General features: G+C 47.0%; 1 protein-coding gene and 1 long non-coding RNA gene across 2 annotated transcripts in view; one reads left to right on the plus strand and one right to left on the minus strand.

Moving 5' to 3' along the window:
* Positions 1–25,938, plus strand: part of LOC309801120 — a 92,694-nt gene extending 66,756 nt beyond the window's left edge. The window contains exon 3 of the long non-coding RNA XR_014293531.1: positions 25,727–25,938. This is a non-coding gene — a long non-coding RNA (uncharacterized lncRNA). The remainder of the gene's footprint in view (positions 1–25,726) is intronic.
* Positions 11,078–27,645, minus strand: part of NGF (nerve growth factor) — a 50,544-nt gene continuing 33,976 nt past the window's right edge. The window contains exons 2-3 of the mRNA XM_082615565.1: positions 18,619–18,742; positions 11,078–11,975 (exon numbers count right to left, since the gene is read on the minus strand). Of these exons, the coding sequence (XP_082471691.1) occupies positions 11,238–11,963 (726 nt within the window). The 5' untranslated portion in view covers positions 11,964–11,975; positions 18,619–18,742 and the 3' untranslated portion in view covers positions 11,078–11,237. The remainder of the gene's footprint in view (positions 11,976–18,618; positions 18,743–27,645) is intronic.

Raw genomic sequence — 27,645 nt, forward strand, 5'->3', positions numbered from 1 at the left:
CTTATTAGTCTCATGCTCTAACCTCTAGGGGGAGCTCAAGGCTTCCCCCTCCTCTCACAGGGTGCTCAAAATAGAAGGGGTGGGGCTCTTAGTGGAAGGAATAATGCAATTATAAATGGAGCTGGACTGAGCAAATGCTCTTATATTCACCCCTTTCCAGTTTGCTCTTGTGTTCTTTTCTCTTTCCTTTTCTTTTTCTTCCCTGCTGTGTTTGCCATCAGATGGGCTTGTTTGAGTTCACAGAAGTCCTGCTAAGGTCAAAGGTGCTCCTGTTCAGGTTGCCAGGGTGGGAGACATTATAGGGATTTGGAGGCCAAACCTATAATTAGGAGTAAAGATCAAGCTTTTGCCTGGTGCATTCTTGGTGTCTTTATTCCTTAGGCTCTCATCATGGTGGCAAGCAGCAGGTAGAAGGTATAGCTAACACATAGTGAGCCAGGCACTGTGCTAGGCTCTGAAATACCACGATGAGTTAGACATAGTTCCTTCCCACAAAGACTTTAGGTCTCACCATTCAGTAAGCCACATGCCTGTGTTTAAGCTAAATAATCATTGGTAAAATGGAAGATGGAAGAGTCCTGGTCTAATAATAGTGAGAAAACAACAAGACAAAACAAAAAAACCAAGCGGTTGTAATTTACCATAAACTTGAAAGGAAAGTCTAGAGTGATGTGGGAGCTGAAAATGGTTTTGTAATTTTAGGCTCCATTAATAGATATATACTATGTGGATCAAAGGAGTTAATAGTCCCATTGTAACTAGTGCTGGTCAGCCTACATCTGGAGTATTGTGTTTCCTTCTGGACACCACATTTGAAGAGGAACATGGACAAATTAGAGTGTGTCCAGAGAGGGTTGACCAGGATAGTAAGGGGGCTGGAATGATTGAAGGACCTGGGAATGTTTAGCCTGGGAAATAAAAGACTTAGGTGGGGGACATAATAGATATTTTCAAAAATTTGTCATATGGAAAAGGGCATGGGCCAGTTCCATGTGTTATTCCAGAGAACACTTCCTAGGGACAATACTTGGGTGAATGGGTAGAAATGTTGGGGAAAGATTTTTAGTTTAATATGAGGAGAAACTTTCTAGCATCTAGGTCATCCAGCAGTGGACTGCACATCCTCTTTTCTTAGCACTTTGCTTTCTTGTGTCCTTTTCTGCCTCTCCTTGTCAGCATCAGAACTGGTTTGCATGTTCCCCATTCTTCCCTAACAATCTCAAATCTCTGATCCTTCTTGGTCACCCTAATGGAATGAAGTCCTAGAATTTGCTTTTGTGTGAGTGAAACTAGCTCTTGACAACTGACACTCTGCTAAGCACTTTATAGAGGTGATATTGAATGCTTACTGCAAAGGTATGGGGTAGATAAAATTATCAATTTTATATAATTGTCTGTTTTACAGACAGAGAAACAGCTTAGACAACTTGCTCAAAGCCACAAACCTGATACTATGTACTGAATGGTGTGCCCTAAAATTTATATGTTCAAACCCTAACCCTCAATGTGACTGTATTCAGAAATGGGGCCTTCAGGGAAGCAATTAAAGTTAAATGAGGTCATAAGGGTGGGACCCAGGATTAGTGTCCTTATGAGAGCTCTTCTTCACCCCACTCTCTTTCTGTCTTTCCCACCATGTGAGGACACAGTGAGAAGGCAGTCATCTACAAGTCAGTAAGGGAGCCCTTGGCTGGCACATTGATCTTGGACTTTCCAGCCTCCAGAATTGTGAGAAAATACATTTCTGTTGTTAAAGCCAGTCTATGGTATTTTGTTATGGCAGCCTGAACTGGCTAGTACAGCCAGTCAGTGGGAAAGCCAGGATTTGAACTCAGGAATTCTGCTTCCATAGACTAGTCCCCTACACACCCTACTATGCTTGCCTCTCCCCTACCAAAATATAAATTCTTAAAAAAATAAACAAAAGAAACCAGGTGGATTAAGAGTCTGGACCAATGTGGACTAATGGAACAGGGTGGTTGTTTTTTTTTCCAGTGAATAAGGGGCAGAAGTGTAGGGCAGAGATAAACATATAGCTTTTGTGGGCGTGTCAAGGGCAGTGATGTTCAGTGCGTTCTCCAGGATCTATCACTATTTGCCACCTGAGCTGTGCACAGTGTCTTTGTTCAAAGAAAACAGTACTCAGATCCACCCTGTAGTCCAGGTGGTCTGCACATGTCACCAGACTGAGAGCCCTCTTTATTTAGTGGTACAGTTAGGATTCTGATTTAAACATTGCCCTTCTTTTTCTGACACTCTCCCCTCATTGCACTGGGATCTGGGTATTCCATTTTCATCACATCTTTATTGATTTACACAGGACAAAGGATTTTATAATGAATAACAAAATTGAAAAGCTTTTTCCTCCTAAAAGCCTCTATAACTCACCAAATACACACAAACCACAACCCAATAAAGCCATGATTAAAGTCTATGTAGAATAAATCTCTCAATGAGTAACATTTTGAGTTATGTTACCGCAAGTCATCCAAACCCTTTGATGTATGTTGGGCCCTCTTGCTCATAGACCTCTGTCCCATCATCACTTTCCCCAACCATGAATCTTACGCCTGTGTGATTTCTCAGTGGAGAAGGAGTCTTGTCTAATAGGAGGCACAGGGGGAAGGCTTCCTGGAACATGTGGAGAAAAATAAGGAAAATGACCCAAGTGAAAGGTGAATCCAGAAAAAGAAAATCAACACCAAATGGATAGTTTTCCCAGCTGGAATCCTTGTTTGTACTGAATCCAGAGGCTGCTGGAATAAGACTGATTTAAAGGGAATTTTGCCCACATTTTTGTCTTCTGGCTCTTGTTCTGTGTAGAATCATGTTGTTTAAAAACAAACAAACAAAAAACCAATAACAGTAACCAAACAAACTTCAATCTCTGAAACAAAATATTTTCCAGATAAATTTATATTTACCACCTAAAGCTGCAAATCTCTGACACCGAATGATGCCAACCAATGAACTTCACTGAAGTTATCTAAATATACAATTTCTGGTATACGCATACAACATTCTTTTGATTCTATTGCTTCCAGCAACTATTAATTTAGGGGGAACAAAGTGGCCATCTGTTCTGATAAACTTTAAGTAGCTTGAATTCTTCATAATTGCTTCTAGCAAAGCTTCTCTTAGGGCAATTGAAAGCCACACTTTTTTGTGTGTGTCCATGATATTTTACTCAAAATTATGATATTTTTGCTTAATGGATAAAAGAGAGATTGTAATGGCAGCAGCAACTGTTGTAGATCCAGAAAGGAGCCGACTAAAATGAGAAGGAATGGAACTGGTTGTTATTTTTAAATGACATTCTTCAAATATAACAAACTGTGAATAAACTGTATATTGCCCATTAAGGGTGAGAGCCAGAGGTAGAAACTCCACATATGGCCACCAAGGGATCTGGTTTGAGGTTTTCAAATGCTTCAAGTGACTCCTGACATGGTTTGGCTATGAAATTCATCTACTTAAAGCTGAAGGGAGACAAACTCTGAGACAGGTGAGAGCTACTTGTTTTATACATTTAACTGTGACATTTTTCATTTTTACAGCCATTGCTGAGAGTTATATCAAGTGTTACGTAAATTGTCCTGGGTGCAGTAAAAACAGCCCCTCTGGGAAGTTTTAGGACAGTCCACAATGTCTGACGCTGATGAGAATGACTTTCATCTCTCTGTTATGAAAACAAAGAAACTGAGGGTCAGAGAGGAGAGGAAGCTTGCTCAGATTTATTTTGAGAGGGAAAGACTGCATCAGGCCTCCATTGTGGTGCTTTGCTTGTCACTAACTTTTTCACAAGTAGGATGAGCCTGGTGCTGTGTGGCTCGTGCCTCTCTCTCTTTCTGTCTCAACGCCAAATACAGCTTCGAGGCCTGACTCTTGCGACCCCGCCTCCGCCCCGGGCTTCTCTTTGGGATGAGTTTCCACCTCCTTGAGACTTGGTTGTAGCCCCCATCACATTCTTCCCAACATGATATTAGTTGGGTCTGCCCCTTTCTGACTTCTCCCTACCAAAGAAGGACAGCAGCACTGACCTTGTGGGACAGCAACTCAGGAGTGTAAGGCAGAGGTTGGATTCCCAGTGGCTGGAGCAGAGCCAGGACTGTTGTACCCAAGGCCAATTTGGACTCTAAGAACCAAAGAGATGAGTCTGGTCAAAGTTCCCAAGGGAGGACTGAGGTCTAGACCAAGGGGAGGCCATATGTGGTCTATGACCCTGATACTCAAGAGTGTGGTCCCCAGAGCAGCATCATGGGCATCACCTGGGGGCTAGTTAGAAATTCAGGATCTCAACCTCCTATCCTTTATATATTGAATTAGATCCCCAGGTGACTCAGGTGAACATTAAAATTTGAGAAGCACTTCCCTGGAGAACCCAGGGCAGGATCAGGGTCAGGGGCATGGGGCCAAGGGTTTAGAACTCAGTAAGGATGAGATGGGAGTGAGAGGAGGTCAGAAATAAGCAAGTAGAGGCCAAGGTGAGGGGGCAGGGTGATTGCTGCCAATACCAGTGGGTATTTGAGCCTGCTGTCATGGGCTGTGGGTGTGTGGCTATAGATGTATCTAGACTAAAAGCTGAAAGAAAGACCAAAATCCTCTATCCAGCCTCCAACTCAGACATAGAGTCCTGGAGGACAGGGAGCCCCACTTACCCTCTGTCTACTCAGGGCCTAGCAATGTCATTGATGTGCAGTTGGTCCCTGCTCAACTGAATAAGTCCCCTCAGTCTCTCCTGTCAGTCACACAGCTTGGGTGATTATAGTGGAGAGGTGCCACTGATTCTGCATTTCCCTCCGGAGTTTCCTGGTGAGATAAAGATATTTTGGTATCTTCTGTAGCAAAAATCACCCTGCTGGATCAGAGAGGAACCAGCGTTGGATTCCTTGAGAATCCAGGCAGTGCCCCAGAAGGCCCAGGCTCCCACCTGGGTGGTGACCCATCAATGTGCCAATTCTGCAAAAAGGAAAATAAGCCTGCTGATTCTTGCTATTATTGCTGAAAAGTTCCTGCCTAGATGCCAAGTCCAGAGCCTTGCTGTGGACCTGGGAATCGTTACTGCCAGCCTCTGCAGAACCTCAGGAATGAGCTCTGCTTGCAGCAGTCTTCTCCTGGCAAGAGTTAACACTAGGTGCAGCTGAAAGAATGTGAAGGCTGGAGAGCCAGCTCGGGGGATTGCTGTTGCAATCAGAAGACGGCCCAAGTCCGAGTTCCAGAGCCCTTTGAAGGGATGCCAGCTTGGACACATGTTTCCAATTATCATATGCAACCTCTAGACAGTGTGCAAGTTGCACTTTTCATTAAGTGAAAGGAATGGTGAGGGCGAGATGAAGGGGAAAGAGGCTGCCAGGCCGGATGGAGACTGCACTTAGCCATGGCACCAAATGTCAGCCAGGGCATCGAACTGGCCTCCAACCCAAGTCCGTACCTGGAGCCAGCAGTGCATGGTGCCCACTCTGGGGACCTCTCTTTTTCCTACTTATTTTGAGTCGTGGAAAGCCAGCTGATAAGGCTGGAGGAAGCCCCATATTCACAAGCTGTTTGACCAGCTCTTCAGCATCTGGTTGAATACAAAGACTGTGTGGACAGCATACGGGGACCTTACGTCCACCCACGGGATTTCACACTGTTATTCTCTGAGTTTTCCCAAGGTCTGTGTTTGCAGGAGAAGCTGGTTCCATTGCCAGTTTGTAGTTCACAATGAGGTGAGAGAATAGGGGCGGCTCTTCTTTCTCTCCCATCCAGAGCTGGGCAACCTCGTGTTTGGGTTTTACCTTGTTTGTAGATCTGGAAGAAGTCCCAGCACAAACAATAATTTCGCTCAACTTCTTTTTCCAAACAGTTCAGAAGCTATTTCCTTTGGAAAGTCTTCCCCAGTTTACTCTTTCCACCTGATTGCTTCTTATCACTGTGGCCATCATTCAGAAGGTTTATTTGCACTGATTTGTCTGTTGCTCTGTGTTTTTAAGTCAGTGTGTGGGTGTGTGTGAGTGTGGAATGTACACATCCTGGCTGCTTCATAGCTCTCAGGGGCTCTCTTTGTGCGTGTATCTGTATATTGTGGCTATATGTGGGCATTGATGTATATATAGCTGTATGTGTATTTACCTAAGTTTTAAACACAGTAATTTACTATGTGCTACACACTGGACTAAGTGCCTTTCAACTCAGCAAAGTAGGTGCTATCATCATCATCCGCATTTTCCACATAAGAAAACTGAAGTGCAGAGAGTGAAGGTAACTTGTCTGATATCACCCAGCCCAGCTAGTGGTGAGGCCAGGGTTTGACTGTGGCGGTCTGACTGTGCTCTTCATCATGACACCAACCTTGGAAAGCTGCTCAGATGACTCCCAGGCAGTGGCTTCAGGAAAGACCTTGCCTTCAACTCAGACCATTAACCCATTTACTGCCGACACAGGGAGGGCACAGATGGGGTGGGGTGGTGGTGGAGAAACAGATGGGAGCTAACTTCCATCTTAATTACCCTGGTTGAATGCCTGCCACAGGCAAGGTTGGGCCAGATGCTGAGGGGACACAGATGGAGCACTTCCTTGATTTTAAGGAACAGGCCTGGGTTGGAGGGATTCTCCTCAGGCTGCTGCTGCGAGAGGGCCCGCCCATCTTCATCTTGGCCCTGGGGCCCCTGAGCCATCTCCACAAATCCAGGTGAACTTTGAGAAGGTCAGAGCTTTCCAGTTGCAGACGCAAGTGAATTGGAGCAAAACAGAGCCCACGTGCTTGACACGTGGAAACTCTCAAAGACAATGGCATGGACATATATACACTATCAAACGTAAAATAGATAGCTAGTGGGAAGCAGCCGCATAGCACAGGGAGATCAGCTGGGTGCTTTGTGACCACCTAGAGGGGTGGGATAGGGTGGGTGGGAGGGAGGGAGACGCAAGAGGGAAGACATATGGGGACATATGTATATGTATAACTGATTCACTTTGTTATAAAGCAGAAACTAACACTCCATTATAAAGCAATTTATACTCCAATAAAGATGTTAAAAAAAAAAAGACAATGGTTTATAAACTTGCCAAGGGCTGGGGAAGTAAACACATCCCAGAGAGCCAGGGAGCAGTTCTGTGGCAGTGATGCGCGCAAACAGAAATCACAGCCTTCCGGTGCTCTCCTTAAGGTGTTCTTGGTTTTAGAACCCAGAGGCTTGCTCAGAGCTAATCCACATGAACTGCTTAGTGCCATGCTTGTGGAGAGCAAGCTCTTAGTAAATGCTGATGGTCGCTATCAGCATTGCTTGTCACAAAAGGAACCTGTGATACATCTGTAAAGCAGTCTGTTCCGAACCTCCTTGCCTTGTTGAAAGCTGTCCACCCCATTCTAACAAACTTCCAGGGTTTCTCAGCCACCTCTACTTTTCAACACTAAAATTTATTATACACTTCTTAGGTGTGTAACTATATATATATCTACACACATATATATTACTATTATCCCCATTTGACAGATGAAAAATTGAAACTCAAAGAAGCAAAGCAACTTGCCTAAGGTCACACAGCCTAAGCAGAAGTACTTTGCTTGTCTGATTCCAAAGCCCACGCTCTTAACCATTACACTAGAACCTCTAGAATCTAGGTGGCCTTCCCGAGCCCAGATTCAAGGAGAATCTGGGCTGAAGAGCTGCTGTTCTTGCTCTTACCCTTTGGGGCCTGGCTGTGCCACACCTGTATTCCATCATGTCCACTAGTCAGAAGATTTCCTTTACCCGATCTATATATTTGCCAACAAACATATATTTAGTGAGTACTAGCATAATTGTCACTCTCCTACAATTAACAGAGAAATTATTAAGTGCATAGTAAATTACTTTGCCTTACCTTTGTATAGAACATGACTGTTTACTTTCAAATAGTTTTGCTTCATGCTCTCAACTCTGGGATCTAGGAAAGATTATTTTCATTTCACAGCTGCAGGAACTGAGGTCAAAGAGGAGCTTGCCAAAGTTGCACAGATAGGAACGGGGGAGCTGAGCCTAAAAGCTAGCTGACGCCAAGCCCAGTGTTCTGACCATCACGCTGGGCTGCTTCCTTAGCACCAGGGCCCCGGGGGCTCCCACTGCTCCAGTCAGGCCTGTGAAAGGAAGACCGGGGTCACTGCTGCGTGGGCCCCTGTGCTCTCGATAGCCGCGCTTCCACTCAGGTCTGCTCCCCAGCCTCACCGTCCCCTTTCTCCAAGGGGACGAGAACACCCGGCCCTTCCCTGTCGTCTGGGCTCCAGGGCTGGGCAGACCCTCTGCCCCTAATGCAGATTACGCTGAGGGGAAAGTGGTGAGACTTAGGAGGAGCATTCCTATGTTTCATGGGAAATGAAAATAGCCCTTTGGTTGTTGCTGAACAGCTGTATCCCCGTGGTAGGTTTCCCGTTAGGATGGAATGCAGATCTAGGGCAGGCCGGTGCTGTGGTTGAGGGAGGGGGAAGTCACAGAGCCAGACTTGAAATATACACTAGAATTAGACAACGTATTGCTCTTGTCTCCCAGAATGAGGAGTCTTACCTCAAGCTGAGGCCTTGCTAGGAGGGCTGGGCTGCGTCAGGCTGTGTACGAGCCAGGGTCTGCACTCCTCTCTTGGGCGGGCGTGCTGGAGGGGAGAGGGAGCTGGGCTTTTGGGGACCCCGGGTAAGAAGACCTCAGTGAGGCAAGTGAAGGAAAAGTTTGCGGGATTTGCAGCTGCTGCTCTTCAGCAGAATATAGCGGGCAGTTTTGAGCTGTTTTTTCAATGTGTTCGAGTGTCTGGGGCCCTGGTGACCTGGCCGGCCTCTGGGGGGCAGCCTGGGTGGGTCTGGAAGCCAGAGCTCCCCTCTGTGTTGGGAGCAGGGTACAAGCTAGAGAAGCCACCAGCTCCGGATTGTTTCTTGGATCGTTCTGACTCTTTTCAGACAAACTGATATTCCCTCGCATCGTGTGAAAACTTTGGCTCCCACGCTGGGACTCCGGAGCTTGGCCTGGAGCAAATGTTGCCTTTGGGGCAGGCTGTGGTGTTGGTGGGGAGTGGGGGGACTTGGGGGGTGGGGAGGACCTCCTCTTACCACACCCTCAGCCTCAGTGTTTCCTCAGCAGCTAGAGGCTGCCTTCCCTCTAGGCAGGCAGTGGGGTCCAGGTCACCCCAGTGTCCTGCAGGGCTGGCGGTGGTTCTCCAGACTCTCCACAACGTGGTAGCGGTTCACAAACATAGCCTCCCTTCCCTGCAGAAGCTTCCTGAATGCCTCCCTCAGCAGCCCTCTCTCCCCACATCTAGGACCCAGCAGGCCTGTCCAGCCCTCGGAGGAAGGGCCCCCAGGAACTGTCTGTCAGAGGGGCCAGGAAGGCCAAGGCCACTGGCACTGGAGTCCAGGAAAAAGCCACAGACACAGGTCAGCGGGACGGCTCCCTCCCTGCAGCCTTTATCTGAGCAAGTATCTTAGCACAGAATGTTCTGGTTGGTGTTTCTTGTACGTAAATCTTTATTCCAATTGCAGTAGCTTTGATAGGAAAAACAGGGCCCATTTCGTCACGCTTTCACCTTAATCAAATGTCTCTCATGCCAAAGCTGTCTATGTTTCTAATTTGGACTGGATTTTGGGGCGGCAGGCCGTGGGACAGGGAGAGTTAGAGATGAATGAATACCGCCATTTGCTTTTTTTGTCAGAGGGACAATTTGGGCCTGTTCTTACACAAACTAGATAGGCATTTTACCCTGGGGGGAAGGGGAAGGGTAGGAAAGCAAAATTTCCATTTCAAGCTAAGTGCTCTAAGGGGGAAAGTTTTTTGCCTTTGTGGAAAATACAAAAAACAAAACAAAATATAGACAAATAAAAGTTGCCGGGGAAGGTAGCAGCTGGAGAATGGGTAGAACCCTGCTCCCGGCTGTACCCTGGAGTCCCTGTCATCTCCCGCTATCTCTAAGACACTCCTGACACAGTCAGTGATAATGAGCACATCCCTCAGCTTCAAAAAAAACCCAAAACTAAACAAAAAAAGGAAACTACCCAGCGTGTTGGATCTCTTGGAAGCCTGGGGATCCTGATGCTGGTAAAGATGACACATCTTCCTCCTCTTTCTGCTCCTGCTCCCTGCCCTCACACCCCTCTGCTCCCCTGTCTCTCCCTCTTGTTTAGTGTCCTCTGTCAGGGAGGAGCAAAGAGTTGTGTTCCCTTCTGGCTTGGCCCACCTCTCCTCCACCCCTTTCCCGGTTATCTGTGTTGGTTCTCACTCATCTTTGTCTTTTCTCCCCACACCATCTTCTCTGCAGTTCCCATGACCCCATCCACCTTTGGTCACTTGTGGAAGTCACCCAATGAGGAATTAAAAAGTTATTTTCAGGCCGGCCTCTGGTTCCTCTGATTCTAGGCCGACGTTGGGGCCATTGGAAGTGGCTGTGGGGCCGTGAATGCGTGACAAGAGTGTTGGAGGCCTTCATGTTTTCTTGGGTAATGGAGTCTTTCTGCAGGAAGCCACTGGGGGATAAATTGAGGGCCAGCCATTAGAACTAAGGCAATCTTAACATGAAATCAGATCTACCGTGACAGGCCTCCTGAGATTATTTCATTACCACTCTTCCAGGGAGCTTTTCAGCAAACAGCAGATCTCCCCCTAAAAAAAATGAGCCAGCCTTATGGGTCTTTGGTGCAAGTCTCCTCCTATCTATCTGGTGAGTCCCTGCAGGACCCAGCCTGGGCCCCTCTGAGGTCAGAGGCAGCCCTGTGCCCAGCGGCAGGGATCTGCCTTCTGATGAGGCTCCACAGATTTCCCCGAATGAAGCAATCAAGGCTCGGGAATCTGGGCTGTGGGGTGGGTGATCCAAGGATTAGGTAGCTTTGGCTCTGGAATGCAGAACAAAGTTGCAATCCAGCAGACTTCCATTCCTAATGACACACGGCTAAGGCTAATTCAATCTGAACCTGGTTAGCCTTCCCTGAAGTGTGGCAAGGCTGGCTGGGGGGCGATGTGAGGGTTACAGGTGGGTCTGAGGGAAAGCCAGGGGGTGCTGTGTACCTTTCTCCCTGCAGCCTCCATCCCAAGGCTTGCGGATGGCCACCCTGGGCAAAATGACTGGAGGGCTGGCACACAGGTTGCTTCCAAAAATTTAATAAATAATGGTTCTTTAAAACTGTATAAACTATAAATTACCATGCAGTCCTTATAATTTAAAATAATTTACAGGTTGAGGTAGGGAGGGGCGCCGGAGAGTGTGGAGGGGGGAGCTGGGAGAGGTTGAGGGCTGTTGGCCGGTCAGGCTTTCCTCCCAGCTTTCCTGCTGAGCACACACACGCAGGCCGTGTCGATCCGGATGAACCGCCAGGCAGCCTGCTTGCCATCCATGGTCAGCGCCTTGACGAAGGTGTGGGTCGTGGTACAATATGAGTTCCAGTGCTTCGAGTCGATGCCCCGGCATCCGCTGTCGACGGGATTGGGTTCCCGGCACTTGGTCTCAAAAAAGTACTGTTTGAATACACTGTTGTTGATGTTCACCTCTCCCAACACCATCACCTCCTTGCCCTTGATGTCCGTGGCGGTGGCCTTGTCCCCCACCCACACGCTGATGCTGTCGCACACCGAGAACTCCCCCCGGTGGAAGACAGGGTGGGACGACGACCGCTTGCTCCTGTGAGTCCTGTTGAAGGGGGCGGCCCCGCCGGCCTCCAAGTCCAGATCCTGAGCGTCCGCGGCCGCAGGTGGGGGCTGGGTGCTAAACAGCACGCGGGGTGAACGCAGGCGCCGCTTTTTAAACAGTTCGGGGTCCACGGTGATCTTGCGGGTCTGCCCTGCCACCCTGGCGGCTATCGCAGCTGCCGGGCCGCTGTGGGTTCTGCGGAGGGCTGTGTCAAGGGAGTGCTGAAGGTTAGTCCAGTGGGCTTGGGGGATGGCGTGTCCTGCTGGGACATTGCTCTGGGTGTGCGCTTCTGCCTGGACGCCGATCCAAAGAGCTGTGATCAGAGTGTAGAACAACATGGACATTACGCTGTGCACCTGGAATGAAACAGAAATGAGGATTATTCCACGGAGCACTGGGTGTGGGGCAAGGGCAGTTTCTGGGTCCCTCGGAGTTGACCTCCCAAGAGGATGACGAGGAGGTTTCTCCTGGTGGCTAAAAGCAAGGAGACCCTGGAATTGACCATTCAAATCGAGACGCTTCTGAGAGTGAAGGGCGGTGCTACAACAGTTACACTGGGATGACAGGCTTAAACAGGGCTGGCTCTGGCAACCTGGGTGTCCGGGCACCCCATCTATGGGGTGCGCTTTCCCAGGAAGGGATGGAGCCCCTGAAATTCTGCCCTGTGGTGTGGTATGAACTCGGCAGTGCTGGTTACAGAATTCTTTTGAGTTCTCTGCCTGCCAGCGAGACAGACATGGGCAGGTGGTATGTGTGCACCTGTGTACAACAGGATGGCTGGGGGGTGAGTCTGACACCTCTCCCAGTGCTGTCTCCTGCCCAACGGCTTGACTCCCCTGGGAAGGCAGTGGGCAGGGCTGCTGGGGACTTGTCTTGAAGCCTCATCACTGAACACACCCTCTTCAGACAGTAGCACCGGGTCAGCTCTGAGATCTGGTGACTGAAAACCCATGAAGCACCATGTTTGGCAAAAAAAGTGAACACAGCTCTGGGACCATCTTAACCAGTCCATCTATTCAGCCACCAGCCATCTATTCGCGTCTATAAATGTGATACTGATAATGGTTTCTCTTGGCGTGAGTGATGTTTTTCAGCTTTTCAAATGCATTCGCTTCTAGTTTCTTATTAGTCTGTGAGTTAGGTTAGGATTTATCATCTCTCTTTCATATGCAAGGAAAGTGATCCACAGAAATTAACTAACAGGCCTACAGCTGCAAACAAAAACTGGACCAGAAATAGAATCCAAACATGACCCCTGACTAAGCCAGTCTACCCTTCCATCCTTCCTTCCTCCCCCACTTTCTCCTTCATTCTTAAGTGCGTCTTTTTAAAATTTATTTGATCTTACGTGAGAGCAGACCAAATGGCATAAGTCATCTGTCCCCACAAGGCACTGCCAGCCCCTCTTAAGCATGTGCCAGATGGGGCTCTGCACTGCACTGTACTGCTTCCCCGCCAGCAGCCACCCCCAGGCCAACTAGCTGTGAGACTAGCTCTGTTCTTGAGCTCACTTTCGGTGAGCTCCTGTGCACACCTGTACGTGTGTACCAGCCATCACCTCTGGAAAGCTTCCCCAGATCCTCCTGGTAGGGATAGAGGTATCCCCTAGAGAGGGTGTTAAACTTCCAATTTGATCCCTCTCCATCTCTCTCCCCACAGGTCATTCTGCTCCCTGCCCACTCTTCCAGCCTGGCATGGGTACCACTTCCTCCTTGAGGTCTGCTCAGATCACCCAGCGAAAAGCTGTCTCTTCCTGTTCTCAGCTTCAGAAGTGTGTGTGTATGTGTGTGTGTCTGTGTGTGTTCTCTCCTACTAAATCAGTGTAGTGGAAAGAACTCTGCACTGCATCTGGGGTTAGGAAATCTTGTTTGGATTCCTAGCCCTGATACTTGTTAGCAGAGGAAAGTCACTTAATCCCCCTGAGCCCTCATTTCCTCATTGATAAAAAGCAGGCAATAAACACTATTTCACAGGGTTGTTGTTAGGATTAAATAGGTGCTCACACACCTATTTAATTCTGAGTCATTCCAATGTCCTGCAGTCAAGGACTTTTTTTTCTTCAATTATATTGCTGCCAATTCACTCTCAAAGCACACTCCATACACATCTTTTCCTAGCACCTAGGTTTACCTCTGTCGGGCTTCTTCTCAAGACTAATATTTGAGCCTGTCTCCCCACTGGCCGCAAGGTCCCGGAGGGCAGAGCCTGTCTCATCCACCTGCGCACTAGTCACTCCACCCCTTGTCTCCCATGGCGGTTTGTGCATAACCCTTCGGCCTCTCTGCATGCTGTGGATAATCGTTTACATGTCTGTCTCCCTGAGAGCACTTTGGAAGCGGTGCAATTTGAATTTACTGGGGCCATGTGCAGTGCCTGGCATGTAGTAGGTCCTCAAACTCTATAAGGAAAATGAATGAGAGAGTGAATGGGTATGTCCAGAGCAGCTCACCATCTGCCTTCTTTCCACCATGATGCCTGGTTTCTTTTGGATTTTGTGCCTTGTGACCACATGCTGCATTCCTAATCTGTTTTAAAGTGATGCATTCTTCTCTGTAATGTGCTTCTATTCAGCTGGAAATAGACAGCTCTTTGGTGAGATACCAAGAATAAAACCACTAAATTCTTTTCTCTCTGGTTACTTGGAAAAATGTTTGTGTTTGCCCCAATTCTCCAGCCAGCCATGCAGAGGAAGCAGTGACACATCTGACTTTTCGACCATCACTGGTTGTGCTGGCTAATGGTCTTGCAGATAAGTGTCCAGCTGATTAGTCAATTGGCAGCTAATTCAAGCCCTTTGCTTTTGCTCCTTTTCTTGTTTCATTTCTTTCTGCCTCTCAGTACGCATTACCTCTCATCAGGTAGATGAAGGGAGAAGAAATGAAATGGAAATTCATCCCTTTATATCCATGTTAGTAACACTTAGAATTTGGATAGGGAAATGACTAAAAGATTAAAATGTAGGGTTTTGATGGTAATAAGGGACATACTGCTCCCTATTTCCAATTACCAGAGGTTCCCACCTCATTCTGGAGTCCCCTCTTTGGTGAGCTCATCCTCTTCTAAGGAGTCAACTGAAGTTTCTGTGCAGTTGATGCCCATGCCAGGATCTCTGGTCCAACTCCTCTTTCGAAAGCCCGTTCTGAATCCCCAGCTTCCTGATGGGCAACTCCCCATGGATACTGACATTTTAAATGCAAGACATCCAAAACAAAAATCTTTGTTCTCATAATCCTCACTAGGGTCATCATTCTCCCCTTCCTCCTCTTTACTCAACAGAAGCTGCCCCATTTGGGGCCACTTGATGATTTATGAATTAGTTCCACAGCTACTGTCTCTTGTGAGCATCTCTCCCCATCCTCCTAAACATGTTTCTCTGCATTTCCTTTTCCTGTTACTGGAGCCACCATTCCTCCATTCACCAGCTCCAAGACTCAACTCATGACTGGACTCTGCTCTTTCCTCTTTGACCTCCATCCAGCCCTTTTTGTCTGCTTCAGTAGCATCTCCTTTTTTTTTTTTTGTATTAAAAAAAATTTTTATTGGAGTATAGTTGGTTTACAATGTTGTGTTAGTTTCAGGTGTACAGCAAAGTGAATCCATATAGATATATCCACTTTTTTTTTTTTGGTAGTATCTCTTGAAACTATACTTTCTATTCTCACCTCTATGTTCCCAGTTCAGGTCATGGAACAGTCTCCCAGCTGATGTCCTGCACCCTCGTCTGTCTTCTTCCAATGCCTACCATCCCTGGCCGCCCCATTTAACTTCTTAAAGAACTGCTCTGATCATATCACCCTGCTCAAAGGATCCAGTGGTGAGTGGTTGTCTAGTATGCCACTAGGTTGCTCAGCCTGGCAGACAGACCCTGCTCTCCTTCTCCTCCCTTCACATATTTTGCATTCCAGGCAAACAGAATTCCTCAGAGGCAGTGCCGGCTCTGTGCTTCCCCCCTGTTGCCCTCGGTTCAAACTCTTTTGTGCCAGGCATTCTTCCCTCTGCCCCTCCCTGTGTCTTTTCTGCTCTCCACCTTGGCTGGTCAGAGTCCTTCCTGTTGGCTTTAACACCCACCTTAATAGCCACCTCCACTGGGGAGCTTTTCCTATTTCCAAAGAGACCAGTTCTCTCCCTTCTCCATCTCTAAAAGCATTTCCTTAATGCTCTCTTATGGCAACGTATTCTCCTCTTATCCTCCCACCTAGAGGGTAAAGTCCCTGGAGGCAGAAATGCATCCTGTCCATCTCTGTCGTGTGCACGTGACCTAGCCCTCACAGGGAGCTCCACCTCTTAAGAGTCAGTGAGTGTGTGAACAAGTCTCCTCCTTCTGTGTCCCTTAATTTCTCCATCTGAGTGGTGATGTTTAAGGTATCTTCCAACTCTGACACTCTTTGGGTTTAAGCAATTATACAATTTTCTGCCCTGCCTAGAACTCTGCTGGTTCTACTCAACTGACTACACAGAGTTCTTAAAGCCTAATGTGCTACTCCTCATTGCACTGTCCGGATAACCTGTGGTACCTGGTGGCATTTGATCCCAGTGGAGGTTTGCATCGTGGAGAGATTGTTTTATTGTTTCATTGAGATTTAAAAATGTTGCAAATATATCTCTCATTTGGGTCTTAGAGTAAAAGGTTTTTTTTTTTAATTGACTTACTCATAACAGAATGCCCCTATAATCTTTAAAAAATAAAAAAAAAGTCTTTCATTTAAAAAATCATGAGTGGATAAGAAAGAAAAGAAAAATTAGTGTGTTTTCTATTCTAGTAATTGAAAGCACAAAGCACGGTCTACAAAAGAACATTGTCTCCTTGACGTGAACCAGGGGAGGAGTTTTATTTATTTATTTTTAAAAACAACCTCTGAAGCCTTTCTCCTGAAGAGATGACAGTTCTCGCTGGGGCTTCACTAAGCAGAGACATGTGAGTAGAATGATTAGCCGGGGAAGATGCAGTTAGGGGCTCACATGATAGAACATGTTCTGTTTAATGTGTGAATGTTCTGTGTTTGTTCTGCTCCCACCAGAATGGAAGATAAATGACTAAAAGTTGAGGGACCCGTCAGGGGCCTTTTATCCATCTACTCAAAGTCCGCCCAGCTTTCTTCACCCTCTCCCAGGCCGAAGATACATTCTGTGGCTTTCCAGTGGTTCACACACTCCAGTAATAAGAGGTTTCCTGCACCAGGTGAATGATTTCACACAGGTTCTGGCCTCACCTGAATAGGTGATGAAGCTGCTGGGCAGAGCTAAGCAACTGGTCCACCTCTGTGGCCAGGACAGCTGATGGCGCTGGGGGGCCCGGCGACTGTGCCTTTGGAGGTGCATTGTAGAAGGAGAGAGAGAATTCCTGCCTTCGCGGGAGGAGTGTCGAGAGAGAGCTGTTAGTGATTCTCAGGCTAGAGATTAGATCAGTGAACCAGGGTCCATAAGCGTTAGCAGGAGAGGAAATCCTCGTGGCTGAGGAAATCCAGCCTCCTCCTCCATCTCACTAGCCACATTACGAGTGCGGGTCAGGAATCATTTCTTGTTTTACACTTGGCCTCCACTTGCAATGTAAACTGGCTGCTGTCTTCAGCCCGGGACTCAGTTGGGTGTTGGGGCCTGCGTGGAGTGAGCTTCCCAGGGGGAAATTCCTGAGGCTGCAGCACAGAAAGGCACTGACAAAATCAACTCCAGCTCCTCTGCAAGCATCTCCCAGGCTGAATTTATTATGTGGAAGCATGAACTGCAAGGGACGTCAGAGTTGATCAAGGCCAGAGGTCCAGTGCATTAGAGTCACCTGGAGGGCTTGTTAAACCACAGACTGCCGAGCCTACACCCCCCAGAGTTTCTGATTCAGTAGGTCTGGGGTGAGACCCGAAAAATCTGCATTTCCCACAAGTTCCCAGGTGATACTGATGCTGCTGGTTTGGGGACCACATTTTGAGAACCACTCATTGAGTCCAATCCTTGAACCTTAGAGAGGAGAGAAATGGGCCTTGGAGAGGCTCAGCGACCTGGGGTTATGCAGCTAGTGAGTGGCAGGCTCTGCATGTGGGCGCTTGGCATTGCTCAGCCTCGGCTGCTCTAGAGACGAGAGGCCTGAGGCCGCACACGGACTGTAATGGATGGGCCCTGGGCTGCGTTTACTCAACCTCCAACATCAAAATGAAAGTTCTGTTCAACAGGTTGTGAGTTTTACCGTCCTGAAGCCATAAATCCAGATTCCAGGGAATAGTTGGACATTTAATTGTTTTATATCTTGTTTATCAGGTTTCTAGACATCATGCAGACTTGATCCAAAAGCAGTTAAAATGCCCACGATAGAAATATGCAGCCAGAAAGCCCTAGCAGGTGCAGGCACCTGTGGATTTATTGTCTACCCCAGGATGGAATGGAAACAGAATCTACTGGTCTGAATTCTTAGAGACACATCTTAAAATGAATGAGGAGAGATCATAATTACATCATGATCAATTTAATTGTCTCATTACCCAGCACAACAAACCTAGCAGGTGGTCTTATTCTTCCCATTTTACGGAAGAGGAAACAGAGACACAGTAATAGTAAATAACTTGACCACAGGCAGAAGCCTGGTGGAAGTGGAACTCACCCCTATCTTCAGACCTGGAGCTCTCCCCACCCTCCACTCCATGGCCAAGGGCATGAAGAGTGATCAGGGGCCTTCAAGCTCATAAGATCACCTGCTCAGACAGACCAGGAGCTGTGTGGAGGGTCTGACCAGCACTGTCTATTTGAGACCCTGTGTTCTGTTCCTTTAGAGGTGCATGGCTCAGATTCTTATCATGTCCTTGGAAGCCGTGGGGCCAGCCTGAGAGCATGGGTGACATCCTCTCCAGATGAGCTAGGAGGGCCACATGTGCTAGGTCACTAGGAGCCACCCGGGTCCTTGCTGATTGACAGCTGGCACCTATGCCCCATCCTCAGCCTGGGGCTCATTTCCAGTTGTCCTGGCAGCTCTAGAGCTAGGAACCTTGGTGAGACAGATGCCTCTCGGGTACTTACCTCAGTGTGGCCAGGACAGAAAGCTGCTCCCTCGGAAAAGCTGTTATTGGGCCCAGACACTGAGCTGAGCTTGGGTCCAGCATGCCATCCAGCCCCTTGGACTGCACGACCCCGGGCCAGGACTCTGTGGGAGGAGAGAGCTGGCATTAGATCGGCGCTTCACCACGTTCTCTAGTAGACGGGTAGCTGTGTCCCAAGCAGGAGGAGAGGGAGGTGCCAACACAACAAACCCTGTTTTCTTTCTTTCTTATTTTTTAAATTAATTAATTAATTTATTTATTTTGGCTGCATTGGGTCTTTGTTGCTGCGCGCGGGCTTTCTCTAGTTGTGGCAAGCGGGGGCTACTCTTTGTTGTGGTGCGTGGGCTTCTTACTGCGGTGGCTTCTCTTGTTGCGGAGCACGGGCTCTAGGCACGCGGGCTCAGTAGTTGTGGCACGTGGGCTCAGTAGTTGTGGCTCACGGGCTCTAGAGCGCAGGCTCAGTAGTCGTGGCACATGGGCTTAGTTGCTCCACGGCATGTGGGATCTTCCCGGGCCAGGGCTCGAATCCATGTCCCCTGCATTGGCAGGCAGATTCTTAACCACTGCGCCACCAGGGAAGTCCCAAACCCCGTTTTCTTGAGTGTTGGGACTTTGCCAGCATCAGGACCAAAGGAGAAGACAGAGCTCAGCTACCAAAGTTGCCAGGGGCCTGAACTTGCACAGACCTGAGGCGGCACCTGCCTCTCACTCTTGTGCCAGCGCTCTTGGTTTCTGCCTGGACACAGTCTATGGCTGATCTTACACACAGTGTCGGTGCTTCTAGTCCCACATCAGAGTCCTGCTCTAGCAGGACCCTAATCCAGGATTGAAATGGAATTATTTTGTACATTATACCCGCAGATACAGTAGACCCAATTCTGGACCAGCATAACTAAGGTAAATTACTCAGAAGAAAATGTCCTGACAATTGAGAACACGTTGGTGTTTTGATGAGAATCTAGAACAAGTCATGGTGGCAAAGAAGGCAACCTGACCACTTGATAGATAACAGAGAGCTGTTACAGAACTAAGATGCCAATCTCAGAGTTCAAATTTTAGGAAAGTCACATTTTACGAATCAGGAGCTAGGGAGCAGATGCAATGCGGAAAAAAATTCTATTCAATTTTAGGTTGTAGTTCCTAGAAGCAATGGTAGGTGTCTATTCTTTTACTTCTGTAAACCTCGTATATGTAGGTGTTTCATTCATTCATTCAACAACATTTCCTGAGCACATATTTCTACTATGTACCAAGTACTATCCTAGGTGCTAGGGACCCAGCAGTGAATAAGATCAACAAGGTCTCTGCTCTTGTGGAGTTTATAGTCTTGTGTAAATAAACATCTTCAGATTCTTTACATGCCCTGCAGGTAAGCAGGGTATGAGGATAGAGGGTGATAGCAGGGTGTAGTGAGGGGCCATTGTAGACAGGGTGCTCAGTGGAGAGTTCTCCAAGGAAGTGGCCTTCAAGTTGATATCTGAAGGATGAGAAGGAATGGGGGAGAGAGCATTCCAGGCAAGTGCAAAGGCTCTGGGGTAGAAACAAGTCAAAGATGCTGGGCATGTAGGGAAGAGACCAAAGACATGAGTTGGAGAGGTAGAAGGATGTAGGGAGGAACTATGGTTTTACCCTATGGGCAGTGGGAAGGGAGTGGAAGGCTTTAAGCTAGAGGGTTACGTGACATTTTTTTGAATGAATGAATGAATGGTTATGTCTATTTGCAGAACTTGTCATAGGGTGGGGTAGCTCTCCCACCAAAAATGTTGTAGAATGACATCTTTATCCTTCCTGTCTAGATTGTCTTTTCAACTCCCCAACCCCTTTTCCCATCATGCCTCTTCCCAGTGGGGGGCTACCCCCACCCCCATCTTCCTGCAACACCCCCTGTCATCTTGTGCTATGGAAGCAAATGTCAGTGAAGCCACCATGGCCCCCAAGTCCCTGATGACACAGAGGAGCTGGAGGACAAGGAAGTAGAAAGGGCCTTGGGTGGTGTTCCTGCTGTTAGAAGTCATGAAATTAAGGACTGAGATGTTACTATTCCTCTTTCTGACCCACTTTACTCAGAATATCATTTTTCCTCCAGAAGTACCAGAAAAACCCTCACGTACTCAACTGGGGTTCAGGCCTAGAGATGAACACTTACTCAAACACCCTAAAAAACATTAGATTCCAAGGCAAGGACCATTTTCAGGCTCCCTCAGGATTGGATTGAGCACAGGAGAGGGAGGATAGCAGGTTCCCCACAGCAGGAGGTGAGTATTCTAGGGTCTTGTTGCATCACTCATGGGAAGAGGATCTGGTCCACAAACGCTTCAGCTGGGTGTTTGGCCAAACCCGATTGATCACCAGATTGGAATCTACAGAGCTGTGTCCTGGCCCATTTTGCTCTCATTTGTGGGTAAGTTGCCAAGTATCTTTAAACATCTCTGAGGCTTCTCCATAGAATGAGGAACCAGCAGGGATGATAGCCAAGGTCTCCTCCAGCTCTGATCGCCTGTGATTCTATGGGCATTAGTGTTTCCAGCCTGCATCCTTACTGAGTGCTTAAGGAATGCTTTTCTGCCTGTCCAAACACTGGAATTTATTTATTTCATTAATTAAACACTAAACTTGGAGGCGCTGCACCAGCCACTGTGCTAGGTGCTAGGGAAGCAAAGAAGAATGAGACACAGCTCAACTTCCAAGAGCAAGTAAGCTAGAGGTAAGGAAAGCAAACACATGAACAGCATTTAAAGCACAATATGTTAAGTATGATAGATATCTGACATGATATGGAAAATATAGTGGAGGGAGGAGTTTGTTTTATTTGGCCAGATTAGCCAGAGACATATGTTCATAGAGGAAGGAACATTTGAACAGGGTTCTTAAGGATGAATAGGAGAGCATCAGAGAAAAAGGGAAAGGCATCACAGAGCCCCAGAAGTCCAACATGGCTTAAGAGGGAGTCTTGGGGGAGGGTGAGAAAGGTATGTGATGGGCCTTATACAGTAGCAGGTACTTATGAGCTTGCAGAGCTCACTGCTGTGACCTATCTGCTGACTGTACCTTCCTATGTGACACAAAAGGCCTACACTTTAATCTTTGGGACAGTCAGGGAAGCAAGAGTGACTCTCTTTGAAAATATTCTATATATTCCACTGTAAGCCAGGATGGCCTCCAATCCAGCTGATTAGAAGGAGAGAGAAGGTCGATCTAAATCAAACATTCCACAACTCCTAGGCAGACCTGCCTTCTTGGAGGATCAGCTCTAGACCGACCACAAAGGGGTCCCTGGCCATATATCTGCAACCTCTGGGCCAAGCCACTTTCGCATGCCAGGGTCTCCTGCCAACCACATCTAGATGCCTGATTGCTATACTTGAGATCCTGTGTCTTTGGCCTTCTCTTGTTCAGTGGAGGTACAGGTAGTTTACTACTGGAGAGAGCAGTTTCCGGTCCAGAATCCTGAAACACTAAGTGATTTTCATAGATATTGTTGTTGTTGTTTTTAGCCTTATGCTAGTGAAGGTTGGGGCTCTGAAATTAAATCCGATTTAAATATTGCAAAGATATTAGGAACAAACAACCCAAATGCATATCTATTCTTAAACTCAGGCGGTAATCACTTAGACAGTTTTCACACTTTTATAAAAGCATGGAAATAAATCCCAGCTCATCTCAGGACAGTGTTCTATTCCTTCTTGCAGGGCACGAAAGAATGCTATTGAAACCTGGTATGCCCTTCTAGACCAGGACAATGCTGGCCTGTCCTGTGTCTCAGGCTTTAAAGCAGTATTTCTCAAAGTGAGGTCTACCATAGTACTGGCAATATCTTGGAACTTGTTAGAAATGCCAATTCTTAGGCTCTACCATAGGCCTAGCAATGCTGAGTGAAACCCAGCAATCCGAGTTTTAATCTCTGCAGGTGATTCTTAGGCACATCCAAATTTGAGAATCACTGTTTTGGAGGGTCCCATTCTGGTCCCCTTCCACTTGCAACCTCTCCCTTGGGTGAGGGATCCAGGGCTGAGAGAGAGTGATAACCCAGAGTCAACCTACTGCTGTGGGGTGCCTGCTTGACTATAACTTTCCATATCACGATCAACATTATGTCTAGACCACGCCCCAGAACCCCTGAGCAGCCAGACTTGAGTGAGCTAGAGCTAAAGCGTCTTCTGAAGACCCCCTGGCGTTAAGCGTGTTTGTGTGGCCCTCTCTGTTGACACTTGTCTCAGCCTCCCCTTCACTTTCATATGGTCTCAATGATCTTTTGGTCAATTTCAGAATGCAAACTTTGTTTTGTAAAGCTCCCAAGGTGACCCCAAGGAAAAGCCGGGGCTGAGAATCACAGCTGTACAGGAGGAATGGGAAACTTGACACTGGCTTTGATGAGCTAGCAATTAAGAAAAATTATCAAGAAATTAATATATCTCAGAAAATATAAAGTGCAGGTATGGTCACATCATAGGCAACAAGAAGGTGTGAGAATGTAGCTTGCAGACTCTTGGGGGGATATTGCCCCGTCTCCCCTTCCCACCTCCCCACCCCTGGCAATTGTCTAGATATAATTGACATTTGTGAGTTGGAAGGTTTTCTTTTTACTCCTGGCATGCCACTTAAAATGTTCTTTGGTGTTGGAGCTATGGTTAGCTTATTATTAAGTCCAATGATTATTTGCTGACCAGTTAAACGTACCAAAAACTGGGGGATGCTTGACTAAAACGACTGCTTGGACCGCTCATTCCTCGCAGGTGCTGGGACACAACGGCTAGTCCCAAGAGCAGTTTACACCACATCAAAGATGCTAGAGCAGCTGGCGTGAACTGCAGCCTCTTTCCTCCTAGATTCCACCTGCTGGAGTTCTGTGGGCTGGGAAGACTCACTAGAAAGGCTGGGCATTAAGAACATGTTGCTGAGGGCATGATAATAACTGTTGGCGCTGTCGCTGTGGTTTTCACTGCTGTAACTGTTGCCCTTGATTGTCCCCTCTGTAAGTTCTTTCTCTGAGCCTATACACAAAGAAAATTTGAAATCTTTTACATTGAAAGTCTGTTTTCCTAATTTTTAGCCTAACCAGACATTTTCTAGTATGGAACATGACTATGGGGTTTGCTGACTAGGAGCTTTTTTGGGGGGGGGGAATTCAGTTTTGGCCATTTTGAGATCATTTGATGTGTTTTAACTGTTTAGTGGTTTTGGCACATCCAATAGGAAAATAGCGTCTGGCAGTAAGGACTCAGGAAGACATTAAGGTTCGGCAAAACCGCTATTCTTTTTGAAAGTTTCGATGCTGACAATTCTAAAGTGCCTTGCCACTTTTCTCTAAAAGAGAAATGGTCCTGTGGCTCTTTTGGAGATTCTCACATAAATTACAAACTCTTCCTAGCATTTCCCAGAGAGGCAGCTCAAGGAAGAAATCATCATGGTGTTGACCTTGAGCTTCAGAATCGAAGAGCATTTGCTACAAACGTGCGTGGCCTTCTGGGGTGTGCGGCAGACCACAGTTTGCCTGTATTTACCCGACTGGATTCATGAGCTGTGGATGCATGAGCTGTGCAATACCAATGCCACAGAGAGGTTTTTGTAACGTGGGTAATTACAACGACACAGATGTGGTAGAAGATAAGGCATCTAAACACACAGCAGCCTTCCATTATAGAGTTGAGGGCAGTACATTTTTGCAAGAATATGCTAGTAAATAGCAGTCCTTGTAGTGTAGCCCATCAGCTTAGTAATACTAATGATATATCTGTAATCTACATTTGAGTGCCAAAAACAATCCAATAGTTTCAAACTCTTCTGCAACCCTAAGAAAACATCTCAGTTCCAACTGGCTGGTCCTTAAACCACAAGAAAAAGATCCATTGCAGTTCTGCATTGGGCCTTTCCTGGCTGTTGTTCTAATACTTGGGACTAAGAGGTATTGAGGGAAAGGGGGACTCTCAGGTTGGTTGGAATCAAAGTTTACATCCAACGATACCAGCGCCTACCAAGGCCCCCAGCCCACTGTAGACCGAGATGACCACCTGGGACAGAATACATGAATGGAAACAAAACATTGCCAGTGAATGCTAACTCAGATCCAAGCTCTTTATTCCATTTGCTTTATAGGATTAAATGTCCTCAGCTCTTCTTGAACTAGCCTTTTCCTCTCAGTGTATGGTATGTTTTCCAGGCAACAGGTCAAGCAATATTACAACACATAAGTCTATAATGCAATTCAGATGTAACTTCAGAAATTAAGACAAGCTAAAGATCCATAGCCCTGAGAAAGACCCAGGAAAAATCCTGGCTAAACAGACACACAGTGTTCTAGGGCTTTTAAAAGGCAGGCAGTTCATCCTTCCATTAAAGAGGGATAAGGAACAAGCTGTGGGACTTGAATGTAAAGATCCCAGCAAAAGGCCACCCTTACTCAAAAGTGTCCATGAGATGAGGCCATTTCTGTTTGAGCAGCTGGGCTTCAATTTTGCTGCAACCCAACCACCCTGCATCAAAGGAAACGTGGATCACAGGTAGCCAGCACCAAACACATCCTGGGGACACCGAGTCCCAAGGGCACGTCAGATGCCATCCTACTCCACACCCCCCCTGGAGTGACAACTCCCTCACTCCTCCGTGCTGACATTTCCTGGCTTGTCTGCTGACTTCACACCCAGAAAATGACTCAAAGTATTAAAGAGATAACTTGGCCCAGCTTTGCCCAGGCATGCAGCACATGTGAATCCTAGGTAACCAGAGGATTACCTAGATAAGAGCTGGAAATGAAGAATTTATTTCCCTGTGTGTGTTTGTCAGGGGGCTTTGGGCTGTTTTAGCTACTTCCTGTGTATGGCTTTAACTATCCCAGCCCCAAGTGGGCGCCTACTACACAGATCATATATGCCTGATGGGGAATGTCGGAATGTCAGCGGGCTGGTTAACTGTAATGAGGGGCTATTTGGTGGGCATTTTAAAGCTCACTTTAAAGAGTTTCATCTAGCTCCTCCATTACCTCAGGAGGAAAGGTCAGAGGAGATGAAAACCTGCTGTCCTCCTAAAGTCACTTGATTCTCATACAATTATATTTCAGAACATTCTCAAACTTCTAGCGTTTCTTCTTTTAGGCTTTATTTGACCGTGACATCATGAACAAAAGCAAAACCCTGCACTGGGGAAATTTACTCCAGAGCTAACAAGGGACCCACAGAGTGCATCGTCTCCAGGGACCCAGAACACTGTGGGTAGTTATAAATTCCAAAGATGAAGACAGACAGTTTTCCCTGCTCCATCACCCCCCACCCCGCTGACACACACAGAGAAAGAAACCAGACACTCAGCCATTCAAGAGGTAAGTTTAGATGTTTAAGATTCAAAGAAATAAAAACTATTTATTTTAGAATCTCAGTTGTTATTTTACAGAATTATAGGCTGTTAGAGCTGTAAAGAAAGGGCCGCTAGTGACTCTGCACTTCCCTTGATGGCCACGTCAAACAAGGCCCTGAGGCCTGGGGCTGGTTGCATTTTAGCCCCACCGCTTCTCAGCTGTGTGACCTTTAGCAAGTGACTTAACCTCTCTGTGACTCAGTGTCTCCTCTCAAAGGTCAGAATAATTATACCTTCTACCTTGAGTTGTTGAGAGGCTTAAATAGAATAAGCATTTAGCCCAGTGACTGGCACCTAACTGTTGCTACATAAATGTTAGCTATTCTTATTAATGCCATTAAAGACATCCAGCTATAATCAGGCAGTGGGTTACTGGCAGGCTTGGAGCAGAACAGAAGGCAATGCCTCCTGTCCATCCCATGCCCTGGTCTGGCTGTCTCTGGCAGGAAGAAATCCTGTTTGTGTTACAGTTGTTGTCTATATTCCAGTCATTTTGGAATGGCTGGCCAGGCACATGCTCAGTGGCCCCGTCTGAGCAAGTGTGGAACACAGTCAGTCGGCAGCTGCAGGATGATTATCTGCAATCATTTGCTGACAAAGATGCTGAGTAACGAGCTAAGACATTTGTTTTTGAAATGATCCATTTTCTTCAGCCTTGTCGAGGTCAGGGACAGGAAGCTACTCCATCTATGACTAAAACTTGCCAGGCCCTGTACAGTTAATAGCATCTTTGCTTAGGGTGATTGCTGCCTAACAGGGAAAGTGGATCACAAGGAGAATAAAACATGGAGGTATCTTCATGGTCAAATTTGTTCTCCAGGGATTTGGGACAGATTTAGGTATCTGCTGGTTCGTTAACTTTTTGAGGTCTTGGGTGTTTTTCTCTCCATGGGGCAGTCTCAGAGGTTAGGCCCTTAATGAATGTTTATTGAACAGAATTGAAAACTCTTCCCACAGCTGCACCAGTTTATTCAAAGTAAATCATTATTTCATACTATATTGGTAAATAACAAGTGGTCCCAATTTATATCCCTGGATAACTGGGTACGCTCCCCTTTCACGTTGGCGATGTGGTGTTTTATTTAAGAAGGAGAATGCCCCATTGCTGGGCTGACAGGTGCACTGCTGAGGAACCAAGTGTCTTAGCTCTCAGCAGCCCCTCATTCCGACTTCATTACAAGCACTAAAAAACACACAGGTGTTGGGCAAAACAAACTCCTTATTTCCAGCTTGCTTATTTTTCTTGTTCAGAATTTCTTCAGAGAAAGTTATGCTCCAATCCAGCCACTGGTTATGTTGTGCAATCCACTGGGATGGCAATCACCTCATTGTTTAGTTACAACCCATGAAAAGATGAAGCAAAGAAAGAAAAAAGCAGAGCACACATATAGGGAATAAGGGTGGAGGCTGCACGATGATAATGAAAACCATTTGCTAGCATTTCACTCCTTTCTTTGTGAATCAGCCGAGTTCCTGGCACCAGGCCTCTGTCTGTGAAACAGAGCTGCCCTTCCAAGGCCTTCCAGGGGCTCATCCCGCCATATCTGGTCTAGAGTGTCACCCTTTGTCCCCAGGAAGGCGGGTGCTTGACTGGCTGCCCCAGCTCCCTCTGGGCCTGGCTCTGGCCCTCACCTTCTGTCCCAGGGTACCTACCCATCCT

The sequence above is a fragment of the Mesoplodon mirus genome (genome assembly GCF_964341445.2).
Source record: "Mesoplodon mirus genome assembly, chromosome: 3".
Lineage (NCBI taxonomy): Eukaryota > Metazoa > Chordata > Mammalia > Artiodactyla > Ziphiidae > Mesoplodon > Mesoplodon mirus.